The sequence below is a fragment of the Mirounga leonina genome, unplaced genomic scaffold, assembly GCF_011800145.1.
Source record: "Mirounga leonina isolate KUSES-001 unplaced genomic scaffold, KU_Mleo_1.0 Mir_166, whole genome shotgun sequence".
Taxonomy (NCBI): domain Eukaryota; kingdom Metazoa; phylum Chordata; class Mammalia; order Carnivora; family Phocidae; genus Mirounga; species Mirounga leonina.
The window spans coordinates 3,300,347-3,319,052 of NW_023270418.1; the positions used below are offsets into that span (position 1 = coordinate 3,300,347).

At 41.8% G+C, this 18,706-nt stretch overlaps 1 protein-coding gene across 1 annotated transcript in view; it reads left to right on the top strand.

Annotated features, from left to right (window-relative positions):
- Positions 1-516: 516 nt before the first annotated feature.
- Positions 517-18,706, top strand: part of SLC17A6 (solute carrier family 17 member 6) — a 40,869-nt gene continuing 22,679 nt past the window's right edge. The window contains exons 1-3 of the mRNA XM_035012297.1: positions 517-602; positions 3,317-3,569; positions 5,311-5,429. Of these exons, the coding sequence (XP_034868188.1) occupies positions 517-602; positions 3,317-3,569; positions 5,311-5,429 (458 nt within the window). The remainder of the gene's footprint in view (positions 603-3,316; positions 3,570-5,310; positions 5,430-18,706) is intronic.

Sequence of the window (18,706 nt, forward strand, 5' to 3'; positions counted from 1 at the left end):
TGAGTTTTGGAAGTGCTCTGCTCCCTACAGCAAAGACACCATTTAAAAAATACTATTCTTCTGACTTTGCTTTTACACAAAGGTTCTGTGATATTTCTGCTCCTCCGTTTAAAAGCCAGAAGATTTGACAGCAATAAGGTTTTCAAAACCGGGAATTTGCATTGTTTTTCAGTGGACTGACTTCCAGGACAAGGACTCATCTGCACCCGCCCAAATACCATGGCACTGCATGCGCCCTTTGCCACCGGATCCTCCCCTTCCAATGAGACTTTCTGATTGTGTCTACCAACTCTCCTATTAGGAAACCCGTGGGTTGCATGCAGCTATTCTGTTGTATTCTCTTTCTCACTCCCTCCCTTCTCTCACTCACACTCTTGCTGGAGGCACACCAATACCGTTCTGCTGAGAAGAAAAGCCCACAACTACCTTAAGCGATTAAGACAATATGCGCAACTCTCGCCTTTCATAGCGATCACTATTTAAATCTGGCAAGAGCCAACACCAGTCTTTGCAAGAATGGAGTCGGTAAAACAAAGGATTTTGACCCCAGGAAAAGAGGGGCTAAAGAATTTTGCTGGAAAATCCCTTGGCCAGATCTACAGGTAAGAGAAAGCAAACCCATGTTTGCCTGGGGCTGAGCATGAAAAAAAAATCTACAAGGCTATTTCTGTAAACCCTGGTTGCTTTGAGAGATTGTAATATGATCGGAAAGTCTTTTTTTGTTGCTCATTGCTCAAGCAGAGCTGCTCTGGAAACCTGCTTATTAATTCAGGAATGTTGCACTAAATGAACCTGTCTGCTTTGTGTGTATGTGTGTGTGTGGTTTTTGTCTTGGTACCTGCAGTTTCTCATCCTTTCCTACCCAGGATTTATCCTCTTTACAATTGAGAAATGATCCGCACCTGTTCAGAGAATCTTTGTTTTGGTGTTTATAGTCACAACAAATTAAATTCCTTTGATGCAGACAAATGAATTAAAAAAATACAACCCTCAAAAAATTAACCAAGAAATTCCAAAGAGTAATGGCAGAAGGAAATTTAGATCTCAGCCTCAAAACCACTCAAGTAGAGAATCTCCCAGTGGAATCTTCCTCCTGTGCTGAAGGAAGAAGAATCAAAATATATCAATAATTAATAACTAAAGCAGCTCCTCTCTCCGAACCCAAAACAATGTATATGTATTTTAATTATTTGACTTCTCCCAGAAGTCTATTTCTTGCATGGCAAATGTCACAGTGTTCATAAGAAAAACCATAATAATAACCAGCAAAATGCTTCAAAAGTACTAGAAATGATTTAATTTTGTTATCCTTCCTGTAGTCAATGTACTAATTATGCTGAAAATGTTACAACTTTAAATCATTTCAAGTATATTACATGAATACACTTTTCTTAATAATATGAGCAAAATCAAGAAGAGAGGGCAGAAACAGAAGGATAAATGATTCCAAGAGAGCGCTAATTTTCACATTTGGGAAATTGAAGCCTTTAGAAATGTATAGAAAATATAAAGAAAATGACCAATGCACTTCCTGATTTTCCAAATCTCTTTGGATCTGGTGGGCTTCATGTAGGCACCATCATGCTCCTATGCGGCAGTAGATACCGCAAGGGCCCTGCAGTCCCGCAGCTGCCCTAGAAAGAGCTGTTCTTTCCCAGCTCAGTGCCATCAGGTGGGGAGTTCAGGTGCATAGTCCAACTTTGCATATATCAGCTATAAGCCAATGTAAAAAAAAAAATCACATTAGTTACATTTTTTTCTCCCAGAATAAATAATTTGCCATGTGTTCTGACATTGGGATTGGACTTTAAAAATAAGAATTAACATAGTTGCAAAAACCTTCATGACCTATTCTCCAGGTGACATTTTGTAGAATTTGGAAGTCTAACATTGTTTTCTCGTAGCCTCAAATTGCTTGGCAGTCAGCTCCCAACCTGTGCATTCTTGGAATTGATCTTAAAATTTCATTTGCTTTACTCCTGTGTATGAAAATAATTGTGTGTGAATATATCATTTAAATGGGAACACAGAAAAATAAACTACATGGTGGATTTAAAAAAATCTGCAAATTGTAAACGGAGAGGTTCTTTGTTTAAATATCGAAAGTATCCATCTCAAGAGTCCACAGTGATTCTACTGTTCACATTCATTCTCTTCTTCTTTTTTAAATAGACATTTCACGGATATATTGTGGACTAGAACAACACCCTCAGCTTTTAGTAAAACCATGCCACCACCCTGCTTTCCCCTTCTCCCTCCCCCCTTCCCTCAAGGACGAAAACCTAAAAGGAACCTTATTATACGGGTGAAATCTTGTGAAATAACAATGCAAATTAAAAAACACAAAACAAAACATAAATGTGAGATCTACTTTGGTGTGGAACATCTTACCAGAGTTGATTTGGGGCACGTTTGTGTATCTGGGAGTCGCATTTTACGTCTTTGGAAATATGCCCATGACATTTTTCGGTGTTTGTAACCGAGATAGTAATGACGCAAGATTGTGAATAATTAATTATTCATGTCTGGCAGTGGGAAGCTTAGGTGTCGGCCATATGCTGCGGAGGCCTTTGTTTCAAACTCGAGTAACAAGGAAAAGAAAGTAAGATATGTGACAAGAGAGTAAACGTTGAACTAACACCCCGGGACTGGAGGAATGGGCAATAGAATGCGCGCGTGACACTCAGGGAGCATTCACGGGCCTCCGCGTGGGCACCGGTCAGGAGAGGCCTTAGTCCCTCGGGTCCCCGGGCTCAGCTGGGGGGCGGGATCGCGCGTCCTTAACCCAGAAAGCTTCAACTTGGCTGGGAAGGAAAGGATAGCTCGGGTGCAGGACTGAGCTGGGCTGGCCTGCAGAGGCGGCCCCCAGGAGGCTGGGTGGCTGGATAAAACGCCTGTCGCCGGGGGTAAAGCACTGCGGGCAGGAGACATCTACACAGATGCCGACCAGGCGCCGCTCCGGTATCCCATTCCCTCCCTCTCAAGCTACAGACCACGCGAGAAAGTTAAGCCCAAACAGCTTGTGTCGTGAATCTAGGCGCTGCGGGTTGGATCCCGAGGGAATGGGGGCTGGATGCCCCCGGCCAGACGGCATGAAAGTTGAAGAGATGCTACCGCAGGGAGGGGGACGGGCAGGAGGCTGGAGAGCCGGGGAGGTCCCGAAGCCTGGTGGCGCCCTAGCACCCTAACTCCTGAAGGACTTGAGCGTGTCAGCGCCCCTCCCCCCAGCCCTGACGGGTCCTGGGGATTGGGATGGGCCGGCGTCGGGGGTGCCTAACCCGCCGCGCCCTTGCCTTCCCCCCGCTCTGCCGCGCAGGGTGCTGGAGAAGAAGCAAGACACCGGGGAGACCATCGAGCTGACGGAGGATGGGAAGCCCCTGGAGGTGCCAGAGAAGAAGGCTCCACTGTGCGACTGCACCTGCTTCGGCCTGCCGCGTCGCTACATCATCGCCATCATGAGCGGCCTGGGCTTCTGCATCTCCTTCGGCATCCGTTGCAACCTGGGCGTGGCCATCGTGGACATGGTCAACAACAGCACCATCCACCGCGGGGGCAAGGTCATCAAGGAGGTGGGCAGCCGCTGGCCGTGTGGGTTCGCAAAGCCACATCACTTGTTTGGGCTCCATTTCCTGCCCACTGAGCGAGGAAGGCCGGGCAGCTCGCTCAGCCCCCTGCTAGCGCTGCCGTTCTAGAATAGGAATCGACCGCGGTAGCAGTATGACCTCCCTTTTCGAATCTGCTCTCTGGGTCTTCCTTTTCTTACCTGCAAGGTGGAAAAATAGCATTTAGCTCGCTAGATTTTTGTGGAGTGACTTCAAACGAGAAGTTGCATAATAATGTCCCCTAAATTTAAATCGAAATATTTTTCTTTCCCTCGGAGGAGTGGGGCTGCATATCAGTGATAATGTCCCCCTGGTTTCCTCCAATTCCTGCCAAACATTCTTAATAATAAAAATGAAACAAAACCGAAATCAAATGAACTGTGAGCATATCGATAGTTTCCACCGAAAGGCCTTTAGGAGCTGTCCACCTAACTGGCCGAGAGAAGAGCCGCCGCGTCGAGTGTCTCGAGGTCACAGGGAATCCAGTCCCGTAATCTCCTGAATGTGTTGGGGTGACGCCTAGGGAAAGGAGGGTCAACTTCAAAGTCACCGAAACCCCTGGGTCTCGACTTCCTGTTCAGGGATCTGAGCAATCATAAGCAAGGGTTGGGAGGAGAAAATTCGGGAATCGGCCGTGGTTGAGAAGCGGTGAACGCTACTGGGCCCTGGGGATTCCGGGACACCCTGCAGAGTGCGTTTGGTTTCAAAATACTATTTAAAAGGAGAAAAAGGATCCTCAGTTTCCCAGGCGGGATTAGCGCTCCTTTGCCTTTCAGATGCAGATTTTTACTTTAAGGTTCACCCTGTGGGTCCGCCCAGGCTGGCTAGGGCGGAGCTAGGCCTTGACCTTCAGACACACCCCTCGCCAGCTCTTAGGACTACCCCGGAACAAATTCTCCTCTCCACTGGCCACCCCCACCCCCCACCAATTCCCCAGGCTACTCCCAAATCTTTCCGGCCTAAGCCCATCCCCATTTTTGCCGGGACGATCCTTCCCTCTGGCTCCTCCGACCTCCTCACCTTCCATCCAGGTGCCCCACTTTCTTTCGTCAGAATTTCCCTGGTTGGATTTCATTCTGGAAGCGACCCCACTACTGCATTAGTACTGGCTGGCATTAACTAAACGGACCCCGGTCAGGGGTCCCTATCCTCAGCCAGCAAATGGAATCTCTCCGTGGAGAGTTCTAATTTCCAATACTGGAGCTCAGAGGACTCCTCATTCATCGAGGGGATCAGACCTGCCTGACAGTAGTCGGGGAGCAAATCCAGGGCGTCCAGCTTCGCCATTAATTGCAATACATTTCAAATGAGCACAGTTTTTCCATTAAAAGAAGCATTTCTGGGCGCCTGGGTGGCTCAGTTGGTTAAGCGACTGCCTTCGGCTCAGGTCATGATCCTGGAGTCCCTGGATCGAGTCCCGCATAGGGCTCCCTGCTCAGCGAGGAGCCTGCTTCTCCCTCTGACCCTCCCCCCTCTCATGTGCTCTCTCTCTCTCTCGTTCTCTCTGTCTCAAAAAAAAAAAAAAAAAGCATTTCTTCTCTAGAAGAAGGTATACATTGAATTTTGTTAGCAAACGAAAATTCAGCCACCTCCACCTCCAGAATGCAGGGCGTACCCCGGGGGTTGAGGGCTCCTGAATGCAAGTCTGCAGCCCAAGCACTGACTCTACTCTTTCCCTCCACCCCGTTCTGTCCCCCTACCTCCGTAGAAAGCCAAATTCAACTGGGACCCGGAAACCGTGGGGATGATCCACGGTTCCTTCTTTTGGGGCTACATCATCACCCAGATTCCGGGCGGCTACATCGCGTCTCGGCTCGCAGCCAACAGGTAACGCGCCCCCAGGGCTGGGGATCTTGGGGCTTGTGCCTCCGAAGGGGCATCAGAGGCTGGGGGCAGGGACGACAGCCCCGCGGGGATTGGAACTCCTGGGTGAGGTCTCCTGGTTCCCAGGCACCTCCTCTCTCAGGACTGGAACTGTTGGTTCCTCCTTCCAGAATTAGGCACCCAAGAGGATTTGGGTTAGCCAGGCTGGGCGCTGGTTGCCGCTTCCTCTCTGTCCTGGCTGAGCCAGCTTTACTCCAAATGGTCGACATGCCTTAAGACCTGGTAGGAGCTGAGGCCGGGCGGGAGTGGACCGAGCCGGGACTGAGCGGCTAGGTGCACAAAGGGGAGGGTGTGTGTGTGTGTGTGTGTGTGTGTGTGTGTGTTTAGAGGGGTAGAGACACGTGCTGCGCTCTCGCCCGTGCGCCCCTTGGGGGCCCCGGCTCGAGAGGGGACTGAGCGGCTGGGTGCACAAAGGGGACTGTGTGTGTGCGTGTGTGTGTGTGTTTAGTGGGGTAGAGACACGTGCTGCGCTCTCGCCAGTGAGACCCTCGGGTGCCCCGGCTCCTTGTGGTGCTGACCTCCCGGCAGGGCGCATCGAACGCCGGGCCACGGAGCCCGCCCAGATGGTGCTCTGGGTCTGAAGGATTTGTTTCTATGGAGTCAGGCGGGATTTCAGGCGCCCGGGGTGCAATTCCACCTGTTAATGAGCGCCAGTGAGTAGGGGCGGGGTGGGGAAGGAGCTCAGCTGAGTCCCCAGGCTTCCAGCTTTGCAGCCCGGGCTGCAGCCGAGGTCCTAACGCCAGCTCCAGGAATGTTGTTGGGGTCGCCTGCAGAGACACCCCAAAGTATGGGGCATAAGGGGTGGGGATGTCTAAGAGCACAGTCCGGCCACTGCAGCATGAGAGGCAGCTTTATTTGCTTCATTGTGTATATTAAGATAAATAAAACTAAATAAATTCTCCTTAAGTCTGAATTATAAAACTGAGAAAGAACACACGCACTCACTTTTTCAAGTGTTGCTTCATAAAGACCCCCAAAAAAGACTTCAGGTCTTTCCTCTGACTTTGTATCTATGACGTCGCCTTTCTCCCTCCCCTCCAAAGTCAGATTTTCTGGGGAAGATATCTTGAACTAGGCACCTCTCTAGTCTTGATCTCCTCTTTGCTTTTGTAAACTGGTCCCTTCTCATTTCTCAATAAAATCTCCGAGGAGGCCTCTTCCAGGAGCTTTGTCACCTAAGACCCATTCACCAGCGGTGACTTCCTGCCCAAGATTTTTCTGTCCTCTCCAAAGCCTCGGGAAGAATTCTTGCAAATTTCTCTTAGGCTTCACAATTGCTTGGGCCAAGATTTTTGGACAGTCCTTCAAAATGTCAAAAGAAGAGAGTAAAAGATTAGAAATAGTGCCTTTTGAATATCATATTTACCTTGACATCATGATAGTTAGTACTCAGACCCAACAGGAGACAAACTATTCTTTTAAAAAAGGAATAATTTTAAAATGAAAATCATTAACTATTTAGAGAACCCAATTCTATGGATGGGATAAATCAAATTAAAGAAAATATTTCCTTAAATAGTACTGGTAATTAACATGTTACATTTTTGGCTTCCATATCCCTAAGGCATAATGTCTCGAATCTTTTTTTTTCTCATTTTATTCCCCTAAAACAAAATAAACCTCCCAGAAAGATAATCCAAACATACGTATATGAAATATTTTCACTTCAGGGGAAAAACAACCAATAATTCACAAAAAAACAAAAATGATACAAGAAACTCAGTGTAATGTGAAATGAAATTATAATGGCTGGGCCTTTAAGGGTTTTTTTCAGAGTCAAAACCTTCATCTTGCCAATTGTTAAAATGCTAACATTTTCCTGCCAGGAAAAAACACCAGGGATGCCCCAGCTTTCCCTCTTTGTAACACTGGGAGGTCAGTAAACAGGTTTTCCTGGGGGGAAAAAAAGGCAAGATCATTTCTATACTATCATTTGTGTTATGTTTAGTATGCTAACTCAGGTTCTAATTTATTTGGTAGATTTTTCTTAAAGGAAAAAATTGTGAACTTTAGAAGTCATATTTGGATCTGAATTCACCTTACCTTTATTGGATATTCAAGGGAGAGAAACTTAATATTTTCATAATGTTTTCAATGTCTTCTGTTCTCCAAGACTGAGAAAACTAAAATTTATTGTAAAATATGACAAACATATAGAGGATATAGACTAACTTCCTTATCAGATCTTAGGGTTTTGACATATTTGTCTCATTTAAAAAATATAACAAAATGTTACAAATACAGTTGAAGCTTCCTGTGAAAACATTCCCTTTTCTGATGACGAAAGTATTGTATCCTAATAAAAATATATTAAAAAGAAAATATAATAAAAATCATAAATTAATCACACAGAGACCCTCTTATTAACATGTTGGTAAATGTCCAAATAGTCCTATATATGCTACATAGAATTTTATCTTAGAACTTTTTTATTAACACAAAATCTGAGAGATTTTGAGAATTGGTTTGAAAGATGTGCATTTCCTAATATGATCCTTTTTCAAAAATAGTCAAAACAACACAGCAAGACCAGTTTTCCACCTACAAATATTGTCTGCCTATTCAAATAAACTTCTCCCTATAGATCATCTAATAGTAGAACAAGATTTCCCTTGGGTGGATTACTGGGGACAGATTCCTTTCCCTCTAGGTGTAAAAGAAGCTCACTTAGGAAAGTGTTTGCCATCACAATTATGGGCGGAACTGGAGTAGAGGAACTGAGGTGTGTGTCTTGGAGAGAAGGGCCTCTGGATACACCTCCTGGCAAATTTCTCAGTGAAAAACCAACAGCAATGATGTGGCTTCTCCATTTTATGTTTTAAGCAAAAGCAGCTGCACCCTTAGTCAGAATACAGAATCTTGGTCCCTTTTCTGGTCAGATTCTAAGTATTCTTGCTTTCTTTCTCATTGAGAAAAAAAGCTAGGGAGAGAAATCTCAGTCCCCGAGGAGGACTCTTGCATCATTTTTTCCTTTGTCTTTTCTTTAAGGGCTATTGCACATTGTAGGCAGGAGAATTTAGTCACCTCCCTGGAGGGCTTTGGGATGAGGAACCAAAGGGAGATTCCTTACAAAATCTGTAGTGTCTCTAGATGAGCATATTTACTATAGTGATAACAGTGTGTTGGGGTCAAATTATTGTTGCCTTTAAATAGTACAGGACATGGGGCTTACAGTAATCCAGATAATTGCAAATGTGAAATTGCTAAGGATTATTTTTACCTTGCATTTTGACTGATGAGGAACCTAGGCAAGTACTTAACAGGAGAAACAACAGAATTTCTGCAAAGGGCATAATCACAGATGGTCAGATTTACCAAAGAATATTTGGTCAACGTTACGTTTTCAATGGACAATATTATCTTCGCAAAGACTATTCTTTCTTCTGTCTAGGTGGCAATATTATATAAACCTTATTTAAAAATTTTTCCTATCCTGCTCATATCTTCTTGATCTGCCAATGGTGACTTCGTTTTTTATATAGCACTTATGGCCAGCTGTCATGCCAGTATTTTACTTATTTAACTTTTTGTTTTGTCCAATAAAGTGTAAGCTCCATGAGAGCAGGCAATTGTATCCATGTTGTTTTCACTGCTATATCCCTAGCATCTCAAAGAGTGCCTGGCCCAAGACAGATATTTTTTTAAAGATTTTATTTATTCATTTGAGAGAGAGAGAGAGACAGAGAGAGTGCAAGCAGGGGCGAGAGGCATACGGAGAGGGGGAAGCAGGCTCCCTGCAGGATCCCATCCCAGGACCTGGAGATCATGACCCGAGCCCAAGGCAGACACCCAACCATATGAGCCACCCAGGTGCCCCAGATATTTGTTGAATAAATAAAATGAACATCCAACGAAGTGTTTGGGCCTTTTTTAAAAGGCAGTATGACAGAGTAGTTAAGATACAGGTTCTAAAGACAAACCATGTGGGTTCAGACTCCTGAAGGTACTACTTAATAACTGAAAGACATAAAACATTACTTAACTCCTCTGAACTTCAGTTTATATTTCTGTAAAAGGGGACTAGTCAAAGAACCTACTTGATATGAATATCATGACAGCTAAATAAGAGAATATGTGTAAGGTTCTTAGAAGTGCCTGGCTCTCACTAGATGTTGGCTGTTATCATTTATTATTAATTAGGTCCTAACTTCAGAAAAAAAATGAAAGAATAAATAATATCTTAAGGCCATTCAGTATTACTTATGTTTAAATTGGTCTTAAGTATTAGTAATGCAAAAGGATTATTTCTATTGTGATAAAAATGCATCTTTCCACCTGTCAGATTTCTAGCTTTAAAATTATTTCCCTATACACATTATTCCAGCTAAAATTACTGTTCACTGATAATGCCTTAAGTCTCATTTGAAGGACTGTCTTAGGAAAGCTTTTTAGCCAAGGGTATAGAGAGTGCTAGTAATTCAGTGCATTCAGTCTTTGAATTCTAGTCAGGCATTATAAAAACACTTAGAGAAATCCATTTAAGTTTGAGGTTAGACTTCTCTGTTAAATGTTACAGTTTATTTCCCCCTACTCCTTTATTTAAAAAGATTTTAATTCCTGGTGCAACATTTTGTCTTTTCAGGTATTTCTTGGGTTTCTAACTTGACTTTTGCTAAAGAAAAAAAAATAGTTCTTTATTTGAATAAGAGATTGAGGATCCTATGTGTCTGTAACATGCAGTGAACTTTAGCTAACAGAAAGAATCCATTATTAGAGAGGGATAAGGCTCATCTAATCCAATCTTCTCACTTAAGAGACCAGGAAAGGAAATAGAGAATCAGGGAGGTGGTGACTTGCCCACCAGATTGGGACTACAACTCAGGTGTCCAGCAACGAATGACCTCAGGCTATCTCTACACTGAAATTTAGCATCTCTGCCTCAAGCTGAGCCATCTGCTCTCTCAAGGAGTGCCTACAGTCTATCATGCCCCAAATCCAGGATAGAAATCCAAGAATTAGAAAGAGAAGCCTTTAGCTGGCCCAAGGGTTTCTTACATTTTGGTGGCAGGAGAAACATACTGTATTTGTGTGGGTGTGTGTGTATGGACTCCCAAATGATTTGGCTACAGCATGAATGATTCTGTTGTTTTCTCTGCAAGAGACAAAAACCCAAACGTGATAATGACTTAAACAAATAGTGTGATTTTCTATAAGAGAAAATATGGCATTTAGAACTTTTTCTCCCTAATCAGCCCTTTGGTAGTATGGGCTCCTGCAATATTTCAGAGGTTTGAGCATCACTGGGCAAGGGGGTGGGGGTGGGGGGGAATTTAGACCTTTTGTCTGCAAAAAGGAAGGTATTCTTCCTTGGGATTTTGATGGATACAACTCAATTCATACCACTGTTATGAAAGAGAGAATAGTTTCTACTTAAAAAAATCAACAAATTCAAATCCATGGATTTTAAAACTGTTAACTCATGTGAATTTACATTTATAAAAATGAAATTTGGTATACTTTAGGTAAATAACCTGGCTTGCCTGATTCTGAAAAATTCTCTTGTGAGAAGGATTTTCAGAAGGAGAGGAATGAAGATACTTTGAACATAATATCTTCATATTTTAAACCCAGGAAGGGACAATTTTACCGGTGTTATTCTTTTTCCTTCACAGAAATAAAACAATGAAGATGTGCTTTATTTACTGGAATAAGCATTGGAAATTAATTCTTTTTTTAAATTTTATTTTATTATGTTATGTTAATCACCATACATTACATCATTAGTTTTTGATGTAGTGTTCCATGATTCATTGTTTGCGTATAACACCCAGTGCTCCATTCAATACATGCCCTCTTTAATACCCATCACCAGGCTAACCCATCCCCTCACCCCCTCCCCTCTAGAACCCTCGGTTTGTTTAATTGTCAGTACCAAACACATATGCAAACATTATCTATCTATCTATCTATCTATCTATCTATCTATCTATCTATCTATCTATCTATCATCTATCTGTGTATCATCTATCTATCATCTATCACTCATTTTTTTCCTCTCTACTTACTTACCATTGCAATATCTATTGCAAGCAAGGGTTCCATAATCCTTCCTGTGAGAAACATTTGCAAATTCCTTTTGTGTGAGAAAATAATTCAGACTATGAACGTAAAGCTGCGGCAAGACCACCATCCTGCTGTGGTGGAAGTGGTTTATCATGATCCGGTCCTTTAGGACCAGAGATGACTCTGTTTCACTCATATAGCAGCCCATCAGACATCTCGCTGCCTTCCCATTGTGGGATCTATAGGGACAAAGCGGAAGAGACTTTCCTTTTTCCTGACAGAAGAAAATACCTTTCCACAAGACGAATAAATGGAGTGAGAGAGGGAGGGGTCCCTAAGGGCTTGCACGTGGTTTGCTGACAAGAGCTTCTCTTCCCTTCGATTCTCCCTCCTCTCCTCTCACCCTTTACTAGCTCTGGCTTCCCCTGTGGCTGCCACATCCAAGGATGGCAGTGCCGAGGCAGCCTCAGGAGGGGAGGGCCGTGATTTTGAGGGAGGAGAGAGTCAGGTGGGCAGCTGGTGGAATGATTGTCCTGCTGCCATATGCCACTGCTGGGCCTGTCTAATTTCTCTGTCATGAGTGATGAAGTCATTTTTACAACTTAATGATGTACCAAGGGACCCAGAGGGCTGGCTTGTGCTTGTGTATTCCTTTTTAAATATGGGAATGGGGCATCAGATGTGACAAAGGGAGGCGCCGGAGCCCTGATTTGATTAGATTAAATAGATTAAACAGCCTGAATCAGTCTATTCCTACACACCCTCTAGGACAGGATTAGCGCCACACCTGGGGTGAGGAACACTAGTTCCCTGTTAAGTGACAAGCCACTGTCCAAATGGAAATGGATTGATCGATTTGGGGAAAATGGATATCATCTGTAGAAGTGACAAGGCACCAGTGTTCCTGTCACCTCCACCAGGCAAATCCTTTTGGGGTGGGCTTGCTAGCTGAGGGTATTGTGGCTGTGGGTCATAGGGAAATAACATGACTGAGAATTTCACAGCTAACTCACCCTGGACCACAATGAATGTTAATCATCAGGCAGGGTGTGATGCAGGTTTTCAGCAATTGCATTTGCTTTTCCAAACATTTCTGTATCAGGGACACTATATGCTTCTCAATTTTGGGAATCTGTTTAGTAATGTAGAGCCTTCTACCGCACACACATACATACAAATGCACACACACCTGTGTCCTTAAAGTCATTCTATGTAAGAGGATCTAATCATTTCCCACTGGAAGACAAAGGAGAGAGAGAGAGAGAGAGAGAGAGTGTGTGTGTGTGTGTGTGTGTAACAAGCAGAGGGAAAACAAGTAGAAATTAGGTTTTAACTTGAAAATAAGCAAATTGAATTCATTTTAATATGTCATTTGCTGCAGGGGAAATCATGAGGAAAACAACAATTCTAAGTAGCTTTCAAGTGGTTTATCATTTTGAAAGCAATCTTTCTTATTAGCAAATGGCCCTTATTTTATTTCACAGAGATTATGATGTTCTTTGAGAAATGGAAAGCACCCATCAGTTTCTAATCCTGTTCTTAAGGCATTTGAGATGTTAAGATTTTTCACATTTAGTTTGCATGTTTCTTTGCCTTTTTTTTTTTCTTGGCCCAATTACTGACACCGTCTCTTACTTACAGTCACAAACATGGATTTTTCAGGTAGAACTTTAGCTGCCAATTATATAAGGAGAAGGACTGTAGGTGAAATGAAATATCATGCTAGTTGAGATGCAACTTCCTCTGTGGAACTTCAAGTTAGGCAAAATTTATTTAATTAATAACTTGAATATAAATATATATTTATATATTGCCTGATATTACATATACTGCCTGGTATTATAGAGAACTTAGATTTACAAAGTAAACAAGTATGTTAAAAATAGACAAATATTTATTTGGGGAAATTTGTTTAGAGAAAATGTGTTTTTTTAAATGTAAAGTTTAATATTTCTTTATTTACCTATACATTATTCACCTTTACTTAGACTAAATGGTGGATCAGACCATAAGTGAGCTTCTTTTTTTTTTTTTTTAAAGATTTTATTTATTTGAGACAGAGAGAATGAGAGACAGAGAGCATGAGAGGGAGGAGGGTCAGAGGGAGAAGCAGACTCCCTGCCGAGCAAGGAGCCCGATGCGGGACTCGATCCCTGGACTCCAGGATCATGACCTGAGCCGAAGGCAGTCGCTTAACCAACTGAGCCACCCAGGCGCCCCCATAAGTGAGCTTCTTAACTGACATAGATTATAAAGCAAACAAAAAAAAACAAAACAAAACCCAGACTCTAAATCAGAAGTCAGCTTAATTTTACAAACATGTAATTGGTTACTTATATTGAATAGAGTCTTAAATTTCTATTCTATAATCAGCATTTATTAACACATTCTCAAACAAGCTACATTATTATTTGATAGGTCACTAAACTTAGCCTTTAGCCTGTTGAGAAACAGAAAAAGTACCGGAGAAAATCCACAATGAAATTTCAAAAGACAAAAAAATAAAAAAGAAATTGTAAAAATGAACCTTAAAAGCAGCATAGATGTTCTTCTTAGGCGCTACTGAAGTCAAGCAGTAACAGGATTGCTTAATTTATGTGATGGAGTAAACTACAGCATTCTCCTTCCCTGTAGTTAAAAAGAGTTTAGAAATCTAGCTTTTAGATTAAAACAGGGAAAAACAAAGCCAGCTCTACTGAATGGAAACAGAAATGCTACTCTAACCAGGCACCATGGAGAGGGATGAGTGAGTATCAGGAAAGCTTTTCAATCAATGAGAAGTAGATCATTCAGGGATAACATTTCCACCTCTCCCTAAATAGTACATTTGTATTGGGTTGGGAAGAGAGAGAGGATATGAGTTATAAATTGTTTTTATAATTGCCTTAGTTCCCCATTTCAGGAGGCAGATGAAATTAGAATTGAATACAATACTAAATATATGTATCACTAAACTTTTTATGTATAGCGATCATCTTTCTTCCTCATAGAGACTATAAGGCAGACATTCTTAACACTTGTTTTACTGATGAGAGAACTGAACACAAAATAGCACTTATTTCCCCAACGATCACTAGCTGATAAGGGGAAGAGCTGGGGTCTGATTTCAAAGGGTCCCCAGGATCCCCCTTCAAAGGATCCCCAGGATCCCCAGGATGTCTGATTTCAAAGGACGTGCTTCTTTACTAAAAACATTTCTCCTATTAAGTAACTTTACTGTGTGCTCTTTAAAACATTGATTTTACAGTCTCTTAGAAAAATTCACCATATTACTTAGTGCTAGGCTAAGCTCATAGGAAAGAACATGGCTGTGGAATAATTTAAGACATTTCTTGCCTGATTTTGGTTTTTAGACAAGCCTTCTAATCAGGATAAACTTGGAAACCTATTATGGTGGGAATTGCTTTCTGAGCAGCAGTGCTCTGAAATACAATTATGTGTCAATGTTGGAACCAGTGCTAGAGATAATGAAACTCACAAGAATAGTACATGTTTCTTGGTGTATAATCTATTTCCTTCTACTGAGGTATCAAAAATATATTCAATGCTTATGTTTGTTTGTTTTTGTTGACATCGGGCCAAACAAAACTAATGACTGTCAAGCATAATACAATATACACGATGAGGACATTAAAAATTGATAAATGGTGGGATTCTTTAAGAAGACAATATGTCATCTCTGAATCATTACCACCTAATTTAATTTTGAAAGCAGAGCTTTAGAGACAGTGGTCTCAAATGCTGATGAGGATGCTGTGATAAACAGAGAATGTAATGGCGGTTGGTTTCCGGAGATTCTACAGTGTTGTTGGGAAAACAAGGATGAGGCCAGACTGGGCCACGTACTTGAACTCAGCAACTATCTCAAGTGAGCATTTATCCACAGGAATACTCTAAACTCTAGTTCGTAGCTGCCATCCTACAGTTATTCTATGAGAGTAACTCAGCTTCCTAGGATTATTAGGATACCCAGAACAGCAGTTCATCCCCACTAAAAGTGCAAGAACAAAGAAATGGTCAATTGATTGAAAAGGATATTGGAATAATAAAGGTTCAAAGAAGAAAGATCTGTTATCACCCACATATATCTCAGGAAGGGAAGTTATCATTGCTCTCTGTTTAAAGTCTTTATACAAAAGTAACCTTTAAAAAAATTTTTTTTTAAATATTTTATTTATTTATTTGACAGAGAGAGAGAGCACAAGCAGGGAGAGCAGGAGAGGGAGAAGCAGACTCCCCGCTGAGCGGGGACCCCCCCCGCCCCCGACGTGGGGCTCAATTCCAGGACCCTGGGATCATGACCTGAGCTGAAGGCAGACGCGTAACCAACTGAGCCACCCAGGTGTCCCTGGGTGGTCATTTCTTAAGAGCATATCATGTACAAAGCATTCTGCTAGCATCATGGAGTTTGAACAAGTGAAATAAAGACCTGGACTGTGTTCCCCACAAATAATGCAGGGGTTTAGGGGAACAGGTGATCTCTTGAGTTAAGTCTTACGAAAGCAATCTATAGTTGCTTGAGGGATACCTGAGAGAAAAGATTATCTGAAAAAAGAGGTGTGTGTGTGTGTATCTGTGTGTGGTAGGTAGGTATTAGGGATAAGGGTGGAAGTATGCTAAGTACCAAGACCATATAATTCATTTGGATAATGCCATACATTTTAAAAAAATGTTTTGTTTCCTGCCAGATATTTTAGATGACCTATTGAGCTACAGATTGAGAGCCTGATGCAGTTCAATCCATTCTGTATGCCTTCAGAATGGGAGGTAGAATTTTTATTCTATGTCTTCACTCACTTTAAGCTGATAGAATTTCTTTTTTTTTTTTAAGATTTTTATTTATTTATTTTAGAGAACGAGCAAGAGAGAACACAAATTGGGGAGAAGGGCAGAGAGAGAGGGACAAGCAGACTCCTCATTGAGCAGGGACTCAGGGCTGGCTGCCAGGGTCCTGGGATCGTGACCTGAGCCAAAGGCAGACGCTTAACTGACTGAGCCACCCAGGCGTCCCTAAGGGGATAGAATTTCAAGATGACATGGAACAACTCTGAATCCATTGTCACAGAATACTATTTCACCAGGGCAAAAGCATGCTGGGAAAAAAAAGGGCAAAGAATAAGAATTCTCTGAAAACTCTAATGAATGTTGGGAAATTCCTGTATAATGATAGCTGACATTTATAAACCATTTACTATGAACCAGACACTGTCCCCTTTCATAACTGATTCCTTTAATCTTCATGATAGTTCTTTGAAGTATGAAAACTGATTATTTCCATTTTACTAATGGAAAAAAGTAAGGCTTAGAGAATTTAAGTAATAACAACTTGCCCAACATTATACTTAGAAAGAAATTAGAGTTGGAATTTGAATTCACATACCGTAACCACAGTTTTTATTCTTAATATTATGTTATGCTGTTTATATGTCCCCAGGAGAAATATGGCAGTTGCTCAGTCAAATTGGCCAGTTAAGGCAGTCGAAATTAGGCCAGAGAACTTCGTTTTGGGTCTTGATCCAACCATCTAATTACAATTTGTGCTTTGTAAAGGATATTGCCCCTTTTACTAAGTGTTTCCATTCCATTCTTGCCCCTCCCCTCTTTAAATAAAGGTAGACCCCCTTTTCTAGCTAGGTCTACCTCTGTCCACTTTAGGCTTGTCCCCAGTCCTGCCCTGATCTGTCATTTTTGTGATATCTTGGGGGAATATCTAACATGGTATTGCTAAACCAATGATTCGCAAGTCAGGAAAAGTAACATCAGCATCATCTGGAAACTAGTTAGAAATGCAAATTCTCAGGCCCCACACAAACCTCCTGAACCAGAAGCTCTGGCACCCAGGGTTCTGTGTTTGAACAAGCCCTCGAAGATGATGATCGTGAATGATGAAATCTGAGAATCACTGTGCTGAACTATTTTATATTCTGGAACTTGTATTCCATACTTAGTTCTATTTCTTCCATTTCTCTTTCGAAAGCTAGACTTTGCTCATTAAAAGACAAAACCCTCCCCAAATAAGCTTCTCAGTTTAACTACTTTGGAACCTAGGACAGGAGTAGAATCCTTTTTTTTACTCCTCACTGCTGCTGTCATCCATTATTCAACAAGTTTTTGTCTCCCAAAATTGTTGCCATTTTATCTGCTGCTGATGGAACTGTGTGAGTACTAGTTCTGTTGTTATTACAGTAGAGTAGAACTTAGCAGGTGAATATCTAGGATCAACAACCAGACTGAGTCAATACAAACCATAATTCTCCACTTAGTATCTATGTGACTGTAGCAAGCTATTTAAACCCACTTGCACTTCATTATTCTATGAAATAAGGACAGCATTAACAGCATGCTGATATTATTGTTAGCTTAAAATGAGAATCTAGAACAGTGACTGACATACACTAACAATTCAATAGCCATTGGCAATTTATTATTATTTCTACTTGACTGACTCACATTTATGGATTTATTTTTATGTGCCAGACACCTTTTAAGTGCATCATTTTTAGTCTCACAGCAATCCTATGACATGTAATAGATGAATATCATTGTTGTACAGATCCTAACACCCTTTAAATGCTTAGGATATGCCAGGCATTCTTCTAGATGTTTTACTTAAAATAACACATAGGTTCTGTTAATATCCCCATTTTGTAGACAAGGAATGAAACATAGTTAAATAAACTGCTCAAGATCACTCAAGTAATAGATGATAGAAATGAACTTTGAAGCCAAGCAGCCAACCTTAGAATCCATGCTCTTGACCATTACATGGCTCTGCCCTTTTTATAGACAAGGAATTAGAAGCCTAGATATGTTAAGTAATTTTCCAGTCATGCAGTTATTAAGGGACGAAGCTAGGGTCTTATAAAAATTTCTGTACCATATTTATGTCACTTTCTCCCCCTCTACCACCATTAGTGACTTTGGTGACTTGCTCCTCTGCAAGTCAGCATCTTGCTTAAATTTACATGGATCCTGATCACTTTCTGTCTCCCTGGCCTCATAGATTCCTCTGTCCTTAATTCTAGTAAGCTTCGTGTTTACTTCTCCTTAAGGGCTTACTCATTGTTTACCCTCTACAGTCACTCTAAGTTGCATCATCTCCAGGATGCCATGGACTTACAGACTTTGCTCTTCCCCTCTTTGTTCAGTCTGTGTTTCCTCACACCCTCCTCACACCATCCTTGTTCATAATCTCACTCTTGATGGTCTTACTTCTG